The sequence below is a fragment of the Vicugna pacos genome, chromosome 15 (genome assembly GCF_048564905.1).
Source record: "Vicugna pacos chromosome 15, VicPac4, whole genome shotgun sequence".
In the NCBI taxonomy this organism is placed as follows: Eukaryota; Metazoa; Chordata; class Mammalia; order Artiodactyla; family Camelidae; genus Vicugna; species Vicugna pacos.
In genome coordinates, this window is record NC_133001.1 from 7,310,020 (window position 1) to 7,330,498 (window position 20,479).

The 20,479-nt window shown below is 34.6% G+C and overlaps 1 protein-coding gene across 3 annotated transcripts in view; it reads left to right on the top strand.

Moving 5' to 3' along the window:
• EXOC6B (exocyst complex component 6B) overlaps positions 1-20,479 on the top strand; it is a 533,613-nt gene that overhangs the window by 268,305 nt on the left and 244,829 nt on the right. For all 3 annotated transcript variants that reach the window (XM_006201563.4, XM_072937568.1, XM_072937567.1), the window contains 3 exons: positions 14,454-14,537; positions 14,931-14,977; positions 16,299-16,419. In XM_006201563.4, the coding sequence (XP_006201625.1) occupies positions 14,454-14,537; positions 14,931-14,977; positions 16,299-16,419 (252 nt within the window). The remainder of the gene's footprint in view (positions 1-14,453; positions 14,538-14,930; positions 14,978-16,298; positions 16,420-20,479) is intronic.

Here is a 20,479-nt window from a genome sequence, read left to right on the forward strand (position 1 = left end):
AATCTACAGCTAACTTTATACTTAAGGGTGAAAGACTGAATGTTTTCCTTCTAAGATCAGGTACAAAGCAAGAATAACCCTTCTCACCATTCTTTTTCAATATCCAGCCAACTGTTGATGGACATTTAGGCTGTTTCCATGTATTAGCTATTGTAAATAGTGCTGCTGTGAACATTGGGGTGCAGGTGTCATTTTGAAGTAGGGTTCCTTCTGGATATATGCCTGGGTTATATGGTGAGTCTATTTCTAGTCTTTTGCGGAATCTCCATACTGTTTTCCACAGTGGCTGCACCACACTGCATTCCCACTATAAAAACCAACAACATAACGCCATTTACAGCAACATGGATGCTCCTGGAGAATGTCATTCTATGTGAAGTAAGCCAGAAAGAGAAAAAAAAATACCATACGAGATCGCTCATATGTGGAATCTTAAAAAAAAACCCCACCATAAATACAAAACAGAAACAGACTGATAGACATAGAATACAAACTTGTGGTTGCCAAGGGGGCGGGGGTGGGAAGGAACAGACTGGGATTTCAAAGTGTAGAATAGATAAACAAGATTATACTATATATCACAGGGAAATATATACAAGATCTTATGGTAGCTCACAGAGAAAAAAATGTGACAATGAATATATGTATGTTCATGTATAACTGAAAAATTGTGCTCTACACTAATTTGACACAACATTGCAAAGTGATTATAACTCAATAAAAATGTTAAAAAGAAAAAAGGAATAAAAAAATACTTACATATAAATCTAAAAAATACAGGATTTGTATACTGAAAAATGCAAAATGCTGATGGATGAACTCCACAAAGATATAAATGCATGGAAAGACATACTGTGTTCAAGGATTGTAAGACTCAATACAGTAAAGATACCCATTTTTCCAAGTTGACATACAGATTTGATGAAATTCCTATAAAAATTCCAGCAAGATTTTTATAGATATGCACAAGATTATTCAAAAATTTGTATAGAAAGTAACAAGAATTACTAAATGAATTTTGAAAAAGAAAAATAAGGTGGGAAGAATCAAGGAATGAATTTCAAGATTTATTATATAGCTATAGCAATCAATGCTGTATGGAATTCTTATACCATACCCAAAAATGAACTTAAAATGAATTAAAGACTTGAAGATAAGACCTGAAACCATAAAACTCCTAGAAGAAAACGTAAGTAGTAAGCTACTTGACATCCGTCTTGGTGATGAGTTTTTGGATCTGACACCAAAAACAAAGGCAACAAAAGCAAAAATAAACAAGTGGGACTGGATCAAACTAAAAAGTTTCTGCACAGCAGTGGAGCAAAGGAGACCATCAACCAAATGAAAAGACAGCTTACTTAATAGAAGAAAATATTTGCAATTCAAATATTCAATAAAGGGTTGGTACCCAAAATGTATAAAAAAAGACTCATACAACTCAACAGTAAAAAACAGTCCAATTTAAAAATGGGTAGAAGATCATCAGGGAAATGGAAATAAAAACCTTAATGAGCTATCACCTCACACTTGTTAGAATGGCGGTTATCATACAGACAAGAAATAGCGGTAAGTATTGATGAGGATGTGGAGAAAAGGAAACCTGTGTGCACTGTTGGAGGGAATGTAGGTTGGTGCAGCCAATGTAGAGAACAGTATGAAGATTCCTCAAAAAATTAGCCAGAATGACCATATGATCCAGCAATTCCACTTCTGGGAATTTATCTGAAAATAATGAAAACACTTTTTTGTAAAGATATATGCACCCCTATACTTATTGCAGTATTATTTACAATAGCCAAGGTATGGAGACAACCTAACATGGTTGAATAGATAAAGAAGATGGAGAATATATATACAATGGAATAGCACTCAGCCATACAAAAGAATGAAATCTTTCCATTTACAACGTGGATGGACCTTGAGGGTGCTTTGCTAAGACAAATAAGTCATACAGATAAAGACAAATGCCGTGTGATTTCACTTATATGTGGAATTTGAAAAACAAAATGAACAAGCAAACATAAAACAGAAACAGATTCATAGATACAGAGAACAGAATGATAGTTTACCGAGGGGAGGGGGATGCGGGAGTGGGTGAAGTGGGTAAACGGAATCAAGAGGTACAAATGTTCAGTTATAACTGAAGTCCTAGAGATGCAATGTACAGCATGGTGACTATAGTCAGCAATATTGTAGAGAAAGTTGCCATGAGAATAAATCCTAAAACTCAAGTTTGTATGGTGATGGATGGTAACTAGACTTACTGTGGTGATCATTTCACGGTGTATGCTAGTATCTAATCATTGTGTTGTACACCTGAAACCAACATAATACTATATGTAAGTTATACCTGAATAAAATTTTTTAAAAGTTGTGTGGTATTGGCAGAGGAATACATAGATCAAGTGGACAGAATAGAGGAATCAAAAATAGACCCATAGAAATATTATGACAAAATTGCAAAAACAATTCAACAAATGGTGCTGGAACAACTGAGCATCCATATACCAAAAAAGAGAACCTTGTACAAAAAGTAGTTCAGAAGGGATTGTGACTTAAATGTCAAATGGAAAAACTATAAAACTTTAGGGGGGAAATAGGAGAAAATACTCAGAATCTAGAGGTAGGCAAATAGATCTCAGATGACTTTCTTCCAAAAGCACTTACCATAAAAGAAAAAAATTGATAAATTGTACCTCATTAAAATTAAAGGACCCTGTTGAAAAGCCATCTTCTTAAGAGTGGGAGGAAATGTCTAAAAAGCACATACTCAACAATGGATTAGTGACTAGGATGTATAAAGGCATCTCAAAACTCAACAGTGAAAATGCAAACAATCCAGTTAGGATATGCACAAAAGACATGAATAAACAATTCAGCAGTGCAGATATACAGTAGGAAACATGGAAACATCTTTTGTTCAGCACCATTAGAGGAATTCAAACTAAAGCCACAATGCATTATCACTACCCCAAATACCATTAAGATCGCTGGTGGGGATGTGTAAAATGGTGCAGTCACTCCGGAAAACAGCTTGGCAGTTAAAAAACAAAACAAAACAAAACAAAAGTAAGCATGCAACTACCATATGACCCAGGAACTGCACTCCTAGGCATTTATCCCAGAGAAGTGAAAACTTAGTTCAGGTATTTTACATACACGAATGTCGATAGTGGCTTTGTTCAGAATAGCTCCAAAGTGGAAACAACCTTGATATCTTAAAGTACGTGAATAAACTGTGGTACATTTGTATCATACCATCATGGAATATTATTCAACAATATAAAGAAAGGAACTGTTGATATATCCAGCAACCTGGATGAATCTCTAGATGCTGAGTGAAATAAGCCAATCTCAAAAGATTATGTACTGTAAAATTCCATTTATGTAGCATTGTTAAAATGACAAAATTACAGAAATGGAGAACACATTAGGTGCCAAAAGTTAAGTAGTGGGTAGAGGTGGAGGGAGGTGGGTCTGGCTATAAAAAGGATGCTTGAGGATTCCTTGTAGTTTTGGAACTATGTGTCTTGACTGATTATATCAATGTTGATGTCCTGGTTGTGTTAGTGTACTGTACTTTTCTAAGATTTTTACTATTGGAAAACCTTGGTAAAGGCACGTGAAATCTGTCTCTATTATTTCTTGTAATTGCATGTGAATCTGCAATTCTCATAATAAAAAGTTTAATCAAAAAGTTGGAATTAAAGCAAATTTTATTCAATTTGTATTGTTTTTAAGCAAATATCAGCCAAATATATGGTTGTTTTGTCTGTTTTTAAATATTTTGCCTGTTTTTCTGAACATCTGAAATTCAGTATGACTTTTTTTATTCTTAGGTTCTAAATTTGTCTGTTTCTGAACAGTTTCTGTTAATGGGGGAGAAAAAGCATAGATTTATTTATATAAAATTTCTTCAGTCCTCACTTAACTATATAAAGGGTTATTTTGGGGGGTGTGTGTGGCAAAATTGATCTTGAGATGCAGGGAGCAGCCATGTGTCTTTAATAAAACAGCCATTACATACATTTATATATCATAAAAATAATGTGTATAGCTCTTTCAGTTTATACTGTACTTAGACTGAGCCTTGGGTTTTGTGCTTTTCCTGGCATTGGCTTCCTTTAATATATATGTGAGGTCACTTAAAAGCTATATGCCTTGTTCTTTTTGTATAAAGTCTTACACTGTAACTTCTGTCAAGGCAGCACTTTCCATTTACTTGTTGTTAATAGGGAGGACCATTAATAATGTCTTATTGCCCTTCCTCTCCATGAAGCGATTGTTTGTAACCACTGTGACATGATGATATTATTTTTATTTGCAATTTTAGATCCAACAGTTTTCTACGAGCTTTTTAGTAATTGTTTAGAGGGCCTATTCATTTTGGCAACAGGAAACAGATTGAGACTGGGAAATTTTAAGCTTCTAAATTGTGAAATACTTCATCAAGACTGACAGGTGTGAGTTAGAAGAGTCTTCTAAGCAACATATTCAAAGCATCATGCTTTATGCCTTAAACTTATACAGAAATATAAGTCAATTATTTCTCTGTAAAACAATAAAAAACATTGGGAAAAAATTCTTTTGCTAATTGGCTACAAATTGATTAAATCTTATTATAATAAACAATCACCACATTATACATGCATATAATTTTATGTGCACAGTTATATGCAGATTATGCAAGTTAGAGTTTCCCTAACAAAAGGGAAACTTATCTTAAAAGTGAAATCCAGATCTTTTCCTGATCAATTACCTTAATCATAGAGGAAGTCTGGGGTTTTGTTCTAGCCAGGTAGGTAGGTTATAATTTTAAGGAGTTTGGTTTGCTAAGCATGATTAAGACACTGTTCCCTTTGAGGCTTACCCTTTCGCTTCTAAGGTACAACTGTTTATCATCTTGGGTCAAAGGTTATAAAAAGTAGTCATCAATTAAAGCTTTATTGGTTGTAATTGGTAATGCTATGAAAGGAGCCAGCCAAACTGAATCTGATAATAAAAGAGTCTTTGTTGAAGTATTTAATAAATTAACACTCTCTTTGGGAAAGGGGAAGCTAATTACAAAGCCCAAGATTGTTAATCATAATGTTTACTTTCTTCAAAAGCACAGACTCAGCTACTCCATAATCATTAGACATCAGATTTCTTTCTTTTTTCTTTTTTTAAATTCTGCAGTCTTCTTTCAGTCCCGGAGGGGATGTTCTTTTCTGTGGCTCAGGCTTGGGATATGGCAGAAAGAGGAAATGCCAAGACAAACATAAGTTACAAAGGCCATCTTAAAAATAAACAGGACTCTGTTAGAACGTCAGACTGCTTTTGCTGTCTTCCAAAAGGGTCAGAAGTTTATGTAGAATTACTTTGTAGACTAACTGAGTGTATCAAGAATTAGGATTTTGAAAGTAATTTTCTTTTCATAATAATCTATCTACCAGAGCAATTACCCTTTCTCTGTACATAGTTTTTTTTTTTAAGGTGTTTGACAGTGTTGTGGTTCTTGAATTGTAGGCATTTTTCAAAGCCCTAATATAGGTAAATGGAGCTGTGAGACATACCACCTCCATGACTCTTGAATGACCTTGTCATGAGAACTCTCTGAATGGGCTTTTACATCTGGGAGTCAAATCAGTGTTTCTAGGTTTAAGCAATAGGGGGCATCTTAGGGTTGTTCTTTACATGTGTTTCTGCAGTCTGATCTTTAGGGCAGTTCTAATGAAAGAAAATCCTGCTTTGGGCCTGCTGTGCAAATTAGCCATATGGTGAAGTGTAATATCCCGCTGAACGTCATTATGGGGCCCTATGAAATGTGCTCCCCTTTTCACATGGAGGCAAATTAAAATGGCCCTTTCAGGGCTTTTTTTTTTTTTTCTTTTCTTTTAAAAAACACTCTGAATAAACCTGTCTTCACTTGGATGCTGGGACAGTTAAAAGGGAGTTCTCCAGCTGCATTCAGGGTGGTGAAATTCCAGGCTTTGCTCAAGACTGAATGGAAATATTGCTTCCTGTAGGCCAAGCCGGAAGAACAATGGTGTGTGCTTCCCTCCTTCCATTTCCCTCCCTTGTTCTTTGTGTACTTATCCTTAGCTGTTTCTCAGTCCATGCGTTAATTTTCTGTATTGTGATGGATGAGAAGGACTCTGCCTACTCTCCTGTAGACCTCATAGCAGTCTCTACCAGGAACCAAGTAGATGAAGAGATGTTTAACCAAATAATGGCCCAGTAAAAATTTAATGAAGAAGATGGAAGGTCTGTCCCTCTTTCCCTGTTGTGTAGACATATTGCCCATAAGAAGCAGTATTGTTCCAGCATAAGGTTTTTTTTTATTCTATAAAATTAGACATGTAGATTCCACTAATGTTTGCAGACATGGGGCTCAGTAATTGTATGAAGTGTTCAGGGTGTTTGTGTGCATGGGATACATTTTTATCTTTTATGAAGAAAAAGAAATCCATGGAAAAGTCTTTCAGCTGATTTTCTCTTTCCCCACTAAAAACACGGATCACATGCTCCTGATTCATATGATTACTGGTACATATTTGTAACCTATAGCAGCTAAAATATGAGCTTTGTTAACAATGAATTTTTATCACTTTTACATGTAAAACCAAAAAACCTCACTCACCTGTTCACGTTGAGTGTCAGTACTGTGTATGTTTGCTATGTTTTCATCCAGACAAGTGTCTAGACACATGGGGAATTCAGAGTTGTCACTTGTGGTTTTGTTTTTATTTTTAAACATTTATTCAAAGCCCATGTTTGTTCCAGTATTTGTATGACAGTTTATAACATGTGTTTGAAGAAAGGGAGCTGGAAGAGTGTTGTACAGTGAAAGTTGATCACGTTGAGTTATGATGCTTGAGATATGATTTTTACATGTCAGTGTAAAGAGTATGTACAATATGATCCTATTTATATATGTGTATATGCACATATGTATGTAGGTAAATACCTGTCTATTTAGAATAGAGAAACATCTATGAGGGAGCACACCACTTAGTAAACAGTAGTTATCTTCAGGTGATGGGATTATAAATGACTTCTTTTAATTGAAGTATAGTTGATTTACAATATAATATTATTTTCAGGTATACAACATAGTGATAGAAAATTTTTATATATTATACTCCATTTAAAGTTATTATAAAATGTTGGCTATATTCCCTGTGCTCTACTATATATCCTTGTAGCTTATTTATTTTATACATAATAAGTTATGTCCCTTAATCCCCTATACTTTTTTTTGCCTCTCCCCATTCCCTCTCCTTACTGGTAACCACTAGTTTGTTCTCTGTACCTGTGAGTCTGTTTCTGTTTTGTTATATTTATTTATTTGTTTTATATTGCTCATATAAGTGATAACATGCAGTATTTTGTCTGTCTTTATCTGACTTATTTCACCTAGTATAATACTCTGTAGGTCCATCCATGTTGATGCAAACGGAAGAATTTTATTCTTTTTAATGACTGAGTAGTATTCCATTGTACATATGTATACCTCATTCTTTTTTATCCATTCATCTGTTGATGGACACAGGTTACTTCCATATCTTGGCTATTGCACATAGTACTGCTATGAATATTGAGGTGCATGAATCTTTTCAAATTAGTATTTCTGTTTTCTTCAGATATATAGCCATGAGTGGAAATGCTGGATCATATGGTAGTTCTATTTTTAGTTTTTTGAGGAGCCTCCATACTGTTTTCAACAGTAGCTGCACCAATTTATACTCCCACCAACAGTGTATTAGGGTACAAAAGACTTTTGTTTTCTGTCTTTGCCTAATGTGTATTATCTGATTTTTCTCAAAGTCACATGTTTTACTTTTGTAATTAACAATAATTAAAAGAGATAGACAATATAGAACACACAGCTAAAAGAAAAAAAGATTAAAAACAACAACAACTATTTCCAGCATAGCTTGAGGAGAAATGGGTTATTTCCTGATAAAATCTGTGCTAGGATTAATTATTAGATTTAGGGAATTGGCAGTGGCTTTTGGAGCACTTGATGATTAGCACTGTCCTCCAAGTTCATCATACAATATGATATAATATTTAAATTAAATATGAACATAGAAAATAAGGTACCCAGTGAATTGGAGAAGAGGGTAGCAGAGTCTGGAGAATATTTTTTGTTTGTTTGTATTTCTATCAAGTGTCAGAGTTTTTCAAAAATAAATGTATGTATGTATGTATGTATGTATGTATTTATCACCTTTATTGTGGTATGATTCCTGTATAGTAAACTACACATATTTGATGAATCTTGATAGATTTATACACCAATATAACCACCATATGAAGAATATTTCTTTCTCTTGTTTCAGCATTAAGTGAAAATAGGATATGTTCCCTGATCACTTAGCTCTCCTTATGTAGTTGTGCTTTAAGTTAATGATAAGAAACTTATGCAGATTTCTTATAATATAAACTGTAGCATTTAAGTTAAATTTCAGATGAGATGTACACACTCAACATTAGACAATATTAAACAAAGTCTTGCTTGGCTTCTAAGTCTTTCTTAACTTTTGCTAAAATACTTTGGGTGCATGAAAGTCTGGAAACTTAAAACACCCGTTGATAAATAAGGCTGATAAATAACATTACATTGTCCGAATTGGAATAAAATTTTCTGTAAGTTTAGAGCTGACTGAGTGGATTGAGAAATCCAGTTGTTGAGTGCTGTGTGTTTTGCTGTCTTCAACAGAGCAGACCTTAAAAGTAAAAAGACACTTTATTCCTTTTCTATTTTATGCCTTCTGACTCAAAATGCAGTCCTGAATTGATGAATACATTGGTTGTCCACCCTTCTACTGCGTGGTTTCTCCTTTTTAAGGCTACCAGAGTGTGGAGTGAGGGAGAAAGAGGGACTTCGGTTGGCAGCACAGTTCATCCTGAGCTGGAGAACACTCAGCGTCATGGTGCTGTACAAAAGCACAGACAGGAAGAGCCTATGTTATTGTGGTTTTCCTTCAGTTTAAGAAGTTCAGAGAGTTCAATACTGGGAACTGTGTGATAGGAGAATGTTTGGCCATATTTCATGTCAACTTAGTAGGCCAGTTGCTTGCTCTACTCTGGAATTAGTTTGTGGATGGCCTTTGAAACAGCTTTGGACCTGGGCACCTCAACCTGCTATGAATTGCCATTTCCATAAGGATATTTCATCTTTGGCCAGATGAATGGTGAGTTGGCCAAAGGCAAACCACAAGCCAAGAAGAAAGCACTGGTCCAGAAAGAGCTTCTGTTCTACATGGAGCAACTGGGAAAATGAAGTCATGCAAAACAAAATAATGAAATCTGAAAAAACGTACTGAATAAAATGGGGCAAGGAACATTATCCTAAAAGTTCAGAGGAAATGTCATTCTAAAAATGATTTTCTATAGGAACCAAAAGGAAATTTTAGAAAATTGTTTGATATGAGGAAGACATAATGTCACTGAAACAGGAATAAAAATCTTTAAAAGAATAAATAGTGATGGAAAAACAACAGGATGAGATGAATAGGAATAATTGCAAAGAAATGATCATTGCAATAGCAGATAAAGTGAAAATATGAAAATGGAGTTTTAAAAGAAACTGTTGATTAATGTTTTATTTGTACTTTTAATCAATTTTCTGACAAATGTATATTTGTTTTAAATGCCAATTACATGCCAAGCATTGTTCTAGGGGCTGTGAACACAACAATAAATAAAACAGACAAGAAGCTTGTTTTCATGGAGCTTGCATCCTAGTGAGTTCTGCATCACTAATCATCAGAGAAATGCAAATCAAAACCTCAATAAGCTATCACCTTACACCTGTTAGAATGGCTATTATCAAACAGACAAGAAATAACAAGTGTTGGCAGGGATGTGACAGGAAAGGAACCCTTGTGCACTGTTGGTGGGAATGAAAATTGGTTCAGCCACTGTGGAGAACAGTATGGAGGTCCCTCAAAAAATTAAAACTACTGTATGATCCAGTAATTCCACTTCTGGGCATTTATCCAAAGAAAACAAACACCAACTTGAAAAGATGTCTGTATCCCCATGTTCATTGCAGTGTTACTTATAATAGCCAAGATATGGAAACAATCTTCGTATCCATTGGTTTATGAATGGATAAAGAAGATGTGGTATATATACACAATGGAATATTATTCAGTCATATAAAAGAATGAAATCTTTTCATAGGTAACAACGTGGATGGACCTTGAGGGCATTATGCTAAGTGAACCAAGTCAGACAGGGAAAGACAAATACTGTAGTAACTCACTTATATGTGGAATCTAAACAAACAAAACCCATTGGGACACATAGATACAGAGAACAGATTGGTGGTTGCCAGAGGTAGTGTGTAGGAGCTGAGGAAATTGGATGAAGGTAGTCAAAAGGTACAAACTTCCAGTTATAAAATAAATAAGCCCTGGGGATGTAATGTACAGTATAGTGACTATAGTTAATAATACTGTATAATGTATTTGAAATTTGCTGAGAGTAGATCCTAAAATTTCTCATCACAAGAAAAATAATGTAACTATGTGGTGATCGATGTTAACTTGAGTTATTGTGGTGATCATTTCGTAGTATATACAAATACAGTATATTATATTAGTTTCAGGTGGACACCTGCAACTAATATAATAATTTATTAATTACATCTCATTTTTTTTAAAAGCACAAAAAATTGAAAACAGGGACACTAGATAGACCATGAAAAGGATAATTGTTTATAGTATGTGAGCTGAAATAAGGGCAGAGTGTTGCCTTGTTCAACCTCAGCTAGGAACGTGTGTGTTGGGCAACTCAAAATTTTCACCACTCTGTACACACCCTTGAATACCTATGAAAGTGCCACAAGTATTGATTTTGAGGTTACAAATAAATTTTGATAAGCTGGTGAACTTGGAACCCATGATTAACAATTGACTATATATTCCTTTGGTTATCCTCTCTCATTAAATGAGAGAACCAATCAAAGCAGTGAGCTGGGTTAGAAACCTCACGCCAGCCTTCCTTCCTTCATGTCCTTTACCTTGTGTATCCAATCATTAGCTTGTACCTCCCAAATATATGTCAGATTCTGACTGATCTTTTTGTATCTAATTTTCTTTTCCTTCTTTATACTCACGGCATTACAACTTCCAAGTGTCTAAAACTGGAGTTGAAGTCCAAATATTTTAACATAATTGACAAAGTTCTTCAGCCTCCTCCCTTTTTATCCCTCTCCCTTACACCCTGAAGTTCTAGCTATGAAGAACTTCTTTTAATTCATGGCTTGTGTGATGCCTTTTTTCCTTAAACCTCTGTGTCTCTACAAGGGACCTTTCTTTCCCCCTTTCTTCACCTAGCTTATTTTTCTGGCTTATTATTCAATTATGAGTATAAAGGTCATTTTTTTCTAAAAATCTTTCTCTGACATTCCTTCTACCCACTAACACATACACACACACACACACACACAGACTATAATTTTAGTGAGGAGATGCTCAGTGGCTATCACATGGTAAGCACTTAATATACATTAAGTGACTAGCTTTTCTGTGATTATTGTGTGTATTAATTCATTAATCCTTACATAGCTGTTGGAGCACTGTGATACTAATGAAATGAAAAACAAAACAATTTTTCACTTGCCTACCTATTATTTTATATCTACTTGCTTATACCTTGAATAGCTTTTACATGACCTTTTTCTATTTGATTTTGTTTTGTTTTTTCGTATTAGTGATTAAAGGAGCTTGAAACTGAAGTGGCAAAACTCTGCAGTTTATTGTCTGTTGGCTTACTTGTGAATAGGCAGGCACTTCATCAGTTACTCAGCTGGCTTGGTCAGACATCTACTTCTCAAATTCCACCTGTAAGCAAGTTGAGTTGACAAAATTGGCAAAGGAAATAGAATAATCAGAGGTGAATTTATTTAGCATCCACTAGGGAAAATCTAACTCATTTTTGTAAATGGGCAACCTAGACTTAATAGACAAATTGGTGTTTGCTTATGTTTTAATTTTATCGAAAGGCAAAATGTATATAGTTTAGAATTAAGTAGAAGTTCATGATTTGGTTTTTATATAGAATTTCACCTTGTATGTTTTCTATCATTTACAACAAGTAATTAAGTTAGAATACTGTGGTCTAATTAGAAGGCTTTCCCTAAATTCTCTGCTAAGTGTATCTTGGCTCCAAAGTATGTTGAAAGTGTAACGTCACACTAGAATAATAAAGGGCCGTTAGGGCTGTTAACCTTAAAATGAAAAGCCCTTCAGTGTGTACAGAATGTAATTGACATTTAATAATATCACTATGCTGTGAAATGGTGACAAGTGGGGAATAACTTTAACAAACCAACAGGCAGTTTCCACTTCTTATTTCTTAAATGGAATTATTTGCTACCTCATTAACTTACGGACCAAGAAAGCCTTGAAATAGCTGTCTTAATGTTTGATTTCATTTTATAGACACAAACATTCAGGTGTGTACAGTTATAATCACTTGAGCATTTTAAAACCTGTTTTTAGGCTACACTGGGGGTCAGCAAACCATGACTCTTGGGCTGAATCCAGCCTATTGCCTCTTTCTGTGTGACCTGTGAACTTTTACATTTTTAAATGGTTAGTAAAAAATCGAAAGAGGAATAATAATTCATGAGAGGTGAGAATTATATGAAATTCTAATGTGTTTCCACAAATAAGGTTTTATGGGAACATAGCCACACTTATTTTTGTGCTGTCTACGGCTGCTTCTCCACTACAGTCACAGAGCTGGGTAGTTGCATCAGACTCAGTGGCTCACCAAAGCCTATTTACCACGCTGCCCTTTACAGAAAACGTTTGCCAACCTTTAAGCTATGCTGTTGAGTTTGCATGTTTTGGTAACTTAAATCAACTTTCCCGGTTTTAGAGATCTAACAAAGAAGTCATGTTGAATAAACTTCTTCAGATTTTTGGGAAGGTGAAGGAAACTGAACTAGGTGTTGCATGGAGTTTATCCTCACGAGGGCTTTAATTTTCATCTCTGATTTCATCTTATTTATGTTTTAAATAAACAGTTGCATAATGATTCTAAAAGCTTTGTAACTGTTCTAAATCCTTGTAACAACCATATGAGGTTGGCATCTCTACAGATGAATAAACATAGCGCATCTATTATTGAAAGTTAGAGAGTTAAATAGTGGAAGTTCAATTAAGGAAAGGGAAATTATATAGCTAGTCGTTTGAGTTAAACAGCTAGTGAGGGGCAGAGCCACAATTTTAATAAAATCGTCTGATTCCAGAATCAGTACTGTTAACCACTGTGCAATGCTGTCTTTCCCTTTCGACTCTGTTTATGTAGAAAGGTCTTGAGAGTAGCGTTTAATAATAGGGGAGCATCATGTTTTAAAAGCTTCGAGCTTATATCAATTTCCTAGGGCTGCTGTAACAAAGTACCACAAACCAGATGGCTTAAAACAACAGAAGTTGTTCTGTCACAGTTTTGGAGGCTGCAAATCCAAAATCAAGATTTCAGAAGGTCGTCCTCCCTCTGGGACTCTGGGTGGAATCCTTCCTCGCCTCTCCCCAGCTCCTGGTGGTGGCCGGCAGCCCTTGGGGTTCCGTGGCTTGCCGCTGCCTCACGCCCATCCCTGCCCGTGCTGCCACACGGTGTTCTCCCTGTGTCTCTGCCTTCCTGTAGCATTTCCTCTCCTTATGAGGACACCAGTCATGTCGGATTAAGGGTTGCCCTACTGTAGTATGACTGCATCTTAATTTAAGTAATTACATCTGTAATGACCCTATTTCTAAATAGGGTCACATTGTGAGGTCCTGGGAAGGACGTGAATTTTGAGAGGACGCTATTCAGCCCTATTATAGAGCTCATGAGTTAGCTTTTGTTCTCTAGAGCGCCTTTTCATTTTAAGCGCAGAAACCCTAAATGAAAAGTAGAAATTGTGCACTAAGAATTTCCAGGGCTTTGTTTCTCCTTTTTTGGATTAATGCTCTGCTAGATTATATTATATCTGGGAAGACTGACTATTGTTCTTAGCTCCTGCCTTTTTCCTTGCCTCCCTTTGGCCCTTCGCTCATGATGTATTTGAGACTGGGTTTCATTCTGGATTTTTCCTCTGGAATGTTCTGTGAGGTTTTTTAGGACCATTTTGTCAACTCTTACTATAACCGATGAGAATGTTGGTTTGTCTTCATTCTTGTGAATTTGTACTAATTGATTCAGAAACCAGCTTTGGTGCGTTGGAGGTTGCGTTCTGGTAGTTTCCTCTTAAGAATCTTTTGTATCCATCTCTATAAGGAGTTGTAAGTTTCAATAAATGGTATTACTTACTTTTAATTTTTTCAGGGATTATCATTGTTAAAATAGCAGATGTTGAGAAACGTGGGGCTGCCTCAATTCCAGACCTGGGAGCGTCTCTTTTTCCATGAAATACTAGAGTAATTGGTCCAGGTGTGTCCACCCACTTTCTTTCGTTTGTTTTACAGGGTGCCCGGGAAACATTCGAGAACTACTACCGAAAACAGAGGCGAAAACAGGCTCGTTTGGTGCTCCAGCCTCCATCTAATATGGTAGGATCATCACCTTCATTTTTCTCTCTTTTTTCACTTTCCTTCTCTGGTATCTTTTAGTTATTTTGCATATATGTCTTTTAGTTTTTAAAAAATTGTCATTCTGGGACCACTTTTGGTTTACGTGACTTGCAAAAAGAAAATAGCAGCTAACATGTACCGATGGCTGTGTGTCAGGCATTGCTGTAAGCTGCTGTCTCTATGTGTTGTCTCATTTCATCCTCACTGTAATCCTGTAGGATTAGTACTATTATTATATTTTATATTTATGTGTTATATTATTATATTTACCATATAGTCTTGGGAATTGAGCCTAAAGAAATTAGCTAATTTTAACTGTCTTAATGTATCGAAACAGAAACAGTAACTTTTTTCTTCTTTGCTTTATTGCAGCATGAAACTTTAGACGGTTACAGGAAGTATTTTAATCAGATTGTTGGGTGGGTATATATGTGTGTGTGTGTATTTAAATTTATACACTTTCAATGTTTTATATAAATTTTGTGAGACTTGGAAAATTTATCAAGCGTTCTTTGGGAAATTCTTTTTCTTTTTTTAAAATTCTTAAGATTTAGTTTTGACTATCTGATGATGTTAAAGGAATGTCTCTTGGTTTCAGCATTATATTGTTGGAGAATACTTTTTGTGGATAAAGGGAGAAAAACATTGAATTTTAATCTTATTATAGTTGATGTTTTGTTTCTTCATTCTTGATAAGAAGGAACCAAATAATCAGCAAAAGCTGGCAAGCTTTTTCTGAAAGGGCCAAAGAGTAAAGTATTAGGCTTAGCAGGCCACACAGTTTCTGTTGTATCTATTTTTCAGTTCTGTTGTTGAAGTGTGAAGGCAGCTATGGACAATATGTAAATGAGTGACCATAGCTGTATTCCCATAAAACAGTATTTATGAAAACAAGCAACAGATTAGTCCCATGGACTATATAGTTTGCCACCCCTATCTAGAGCACATATGCTAGTATGTAAATACTGTCCCCAAATAGACACCCCAAATATAGGCAATTTATTTTAATTGCAAAATAATGACTTTGCAGTTCGAAGAAAGGAAAGGAAGTTGGATTGTTCCATGAAGTTTCTTTTTATTTTCAAATTTAGATCGTTTCAATGTAATTGACAGTTTTGATTAAAATATATCATACAAATTCCTTATTTAAAAATTGTTTTAATTAATATGACTGTTTAGGCAAGGTAGCAAGATACATTTTAAATGTATAAAAATAAAAAAGCCACAGCAGAATATTAAAAAATATCTGTGCATTTTATTTTACCTTTGTAAAATAGTTTTCAACAGTTTGATGAGAAAGTCCATATAAGGGGAATAATTTTGATATTTTTTATGTTTAATTCTTTAAAAAATGTGTATTTTAGCTTTCATTGTTTCTTTAAAATCTATTAGTTTTTAAAAATTAGTTTTTTAATGCCTGGTGTTTTTAATGTAGTGAAATTAGCCTCCTTTACCTATAAACATTTTCTTCCCCTTTAAGTTGCTGGATAACATGGCTAACTTTTAATAGAAATGTAACCCCAATTTCTGTAGAAGTGATTAAGATGATATCATGATTGGGGCATAATTCCAAGTCTAAAAAATCTGATTTTGTTTGTGATACCACATCTTTTTATAAGTAAAAAAATGACTAGTATTATCTTTGAATTTGATGGCAACTCTTAATGTTTGTCATACCTTGGAGATAGTAGTCAAACTGTAATTTCTGACAGCTGTGCTTTCTTTCTTCCTCAATCTTAGCTTTTTTGTGGTTGAAGATCACATTTTACATACAACCCAGGGCTTAGTAAACAGAGCCTACATTGATGAACTGTGGGAAATGGCACTTTCAAAAACCATCGCGGCACTCCGTACCCACTCGGTATGTAAGGAGTCCAAGACAAGTTCTTATTGCAAGCTGATTATCTCTGTACTGTTTAATGTTCTACTGCTGTCAAATTATCATATGTGTATTGTTTGGAGTCACCCATTTGGAGAATCTCTTTCAAAGATATATGAAAGTAGCCACTTCACATTGCCATGGTTTTTGACACTGAGCCCACTTTTGTGGGTGCTCTGTTCTCAGTAAGAAAACAGCAGCTAACATTTATTGATTGCTGTCTATGTCTCAGGCATTGTCATTGTATTGTTATTGTGTACTTCATATATATTTTATCCTCACAGTATCCCTGTAAGGTAGGTGCTATTTTTATGTATAGCCTGGGGAACCACAGAGAGGTTAAGTAACCAGCCTAATGTCACCCAGTAAGTGCCGGAGCTTGGATTCAAATCTCAACACTATGACTTCAGAGCCAGTGTTCTTAGCCACTACTCCATATTGCCTGTATAATGCCTGGTAATACTGATTTGAGGTTCACAGATTTACTCTTACTCTGCAGCATTTCAATAAGTTGCCTAATGCCATGCTCTATTGATACATTTTATGCTGGCATCAATTTTTGATGATTTTATTTCAGGTAGAGAATGCTGGCTCTGAATTAATCATTCATTCATTCATTCATTCATTCAGTATTTCTTGACTAATGATTGTGTGTTGGCAACGGGACTACAACAGTGAATAGGAATAAAGTCTTTGCTCTCAGTGATTTTTATTTTAATTGAGGGGGGGTTCCCAATAAGAAAATAAAAATATCAGACAGTGATAATACAGTGCAAACAGGAAAACAGAGGGATAGACTAGGACAAGGTCCCTGCTTTTGACTGGTTGATCAGAAGTGATGTTCTGAGATCTGAATATCACTGTTTACTCAAAGATCAATTAAAAGAACATCCTAGGTATAAGGGCTTTGAGGTACTTTTGTGTCTGAACTGTTTGAGGAATAACAGCAAGGAGTTAATAATAGAAGATAATTTAGTGTTTAAAAAATTTAAAAATATATAGTCTATTAATGTAATTTAATGCAGTAATAGATTAAAAGATAAAAATTACATAATAATTTCAATAGATGCAAAAAAGCATTTAATAAAACACACCATAAATTCATGGTAAAATCTGTTAGTAAATTAGAAACATAAGAAATTTTCTTAAAAATGATGAAAGCTATCCTCAAAAACCTGTAACAAATATCATACATACTTGCCATCTCTCCTATTTTGTATTGTACTTGAAGTTTTATTTAGTGTTGTAAGGGCAGAAACATAAATTGATTAAAAAATAAGCCTTTGAAGGGAAGAAACAAAATTGTCAGTATGGAGGTTCCTTAAAAAACTGAAACTGGAGTTACCATATGACCCAGCAATCCCACTTGGGACATATATCCAGAAAAGATGAAAACTCTAATTCAAACACATACATGCAACCCAGTGTTCACAGCAGCACTATTACAATAGCCAAGACATGGAGGCACCTAAGTGCCCATCAACAGAGGAATGGATGAAGAAGTGTGTGTGTGTGTGTGTGTGTGTGTGTGTGTGTGTGTAAGTGTGTAATGGAATATTACTCAGCCATAAAAAGAATGACATATTGTCATTTGCAGCAACATGGATGGACCTAGATATTATCATACTGAGTGAAGTAAGTCAGACAGAGAAAGACAAATATATAATATCACTTATATGTATAATCTACAAAATAATACATATGTATTTATTTACAAAGTAGAAACAGACTCAGACATAGAAAACAAATTTATGGTTTCCAAAGGGGAAAGAAGAGGGGAGCCAGGGTAAATTAGGAGTATGGGATTAACAGATACACACCACCATATTTAAAATAGACAAATTAACAAGGATTTACTACTGTATAGCACAGAGAACTATATTCTATGTCTTGTAATAATCTATAGTGGAAAAGAGTCTGAGAAAAAAATGTGTGTATAACTGAATCACTTTGCTGTACACCTGAAACTAACACAATGCTGTAAATCAACTATTCTTCAATAATAACAAAAAAGGATGCTCAACCTTAATGTATCAGTAAAATGCAAGTTAAAACCAAATGAGATTATATTATGTAAGAATTAATAATACAATATTAATAATGATATAGAGCATTCAGAACTCTTGTATACTACTAAGAAAATGAGTTTAAATTGGTAAAACCCTTTGAAGAAGTTTGGCATCATCTTGTAATATTGAAGATCCCCACGAACCAGAAATTTTATCCTAACTATACTCCCTTGAGAAACTTGTCCTAATGCACTGTAATATACATGCAAGAATATTCATTTCAGCATTGTTGGATTTTCAAAATTAGAAATGACTTAAATGTCTGTTGGTAATAAAATTAGCAATCTGGTTTAAACTCATTATATATAATATTACACAAAATGAAAGTGGCCAAACTGTAGCCTTAAACAATTGCATGGATGATATTCACAAGTACGATGTTGAATTATAAAAGCAAGGTAAAAAATTTTACATCCAGTTTATTTCTATTTACATAATGTTGAGAAAGAAAATACTGAGTAAGCCTGAGTATTTAGGTGGTTACAAGCAATGAAATTAAGAGAATGAACTGCCAAGCCATAGACTGGGAGAAAATCTTTGCAAAACACATATCTGATAAGGGAGTGGTGTTGTAAATGTACAGAGAAGTCTAACAACACAACGATAAGAAAAACAACACAATTTTAAAATGGGCAAGAGTTCTGAACAGATACCTCACCAAAGAAAATATACAAATGGCAAAAAAGTGTATAAAAAGAATGCTCAAAGATTATGACATCAGGGAACTGCAAATTAAAACAACAGTGAGCTACCACTACACCTATTAAAATAGCTAAAATCCGAAATACTGACAACACCAAATGCTAAAGAGAATATGGAACAGCAGGAACTTGCATCACTAATGGAAATGAAAAATGGTGCAGCCAGCTTAGAAGAGAGTTTGGCAGTTTCTACAAAATGAAACATAGTCTTATTATATGATCCAGCAAGTGCACTCTAGGTATTTGCCAAATGAATTGAAAACTTATGTTAACACAAAAACCTGCCCCAACTCATGTTTACAGCAGATTATTCATAATAGTCAAAACCTGGAAGCAACCAAGATGTCCTTTAGTAGGCGAATGAATAAACAAACTCTGGTACATCCTTATAATTGAATATTATTCAATGCCAAAAATGAAATAGGTTATCAATCCATGAAAAGACATGGAGAAAGCTTAAATGCATATTGCTAAAGTAAAAGAACCCTAAGATTCCAACTATCTATATAACATTCTGGAAAAGGCAAAATTATGGAGATAGTAAAAAGATAGGGGTTGCCAAGATTCTGAAGAGGGATGGCAGGATGATGAATAAGTGGAAGACAGAATTTTTAGGGCAGTGTATCTATTCTCTATGATATTATAATAGTGAAATATGTCATTATGCATATGTTAAAACCCATAGATTATATGACATAAAGGATAAACTTTAATGTAAACTATGAATTTTAGTTAATAATGTGTATTGTTCACAAGCTGTACCACTACTGCAAGATGTAACAATTGGGACATCTGAGCGTGAGTGTCTGTGAAGGGGTGTGTGGGAACTCTCTGTACCTTCTCCACAATTTATTTGTAAATGCCAAACTGCTCTAAAAAATAAAGTTTATTAGGTTAAAAAATACAGCGAAGCAAAAAACGAAAGAAAGACATGGAAATGATTACTGTAAATGTCATGATATTGTTTTCCTTAATGGAGAGGAAAGAAGTTGTGTTTAGAACATCTGGGAGCTTCTGGCATGCTGCTCTGTTCAGTTTTGTTTGCCTGGTAAGATTGTTCTTACCGCTTTTATTCATTTTTTCTATATTCCCATTTAAAAATATATATTTAGGAAGGAGGAAAAGGAAGGAAGCAAGCCAAAGAAAGATAGAAATCAAAGATAAACATTGCTTTTTTGAAATGTATAACTACCATAATAGAGAAGTTTAATTCAAAGATTAAATAGATGAAACTGCTTATCATTCTATGATCAAGAAGACAAAGTCAAATAT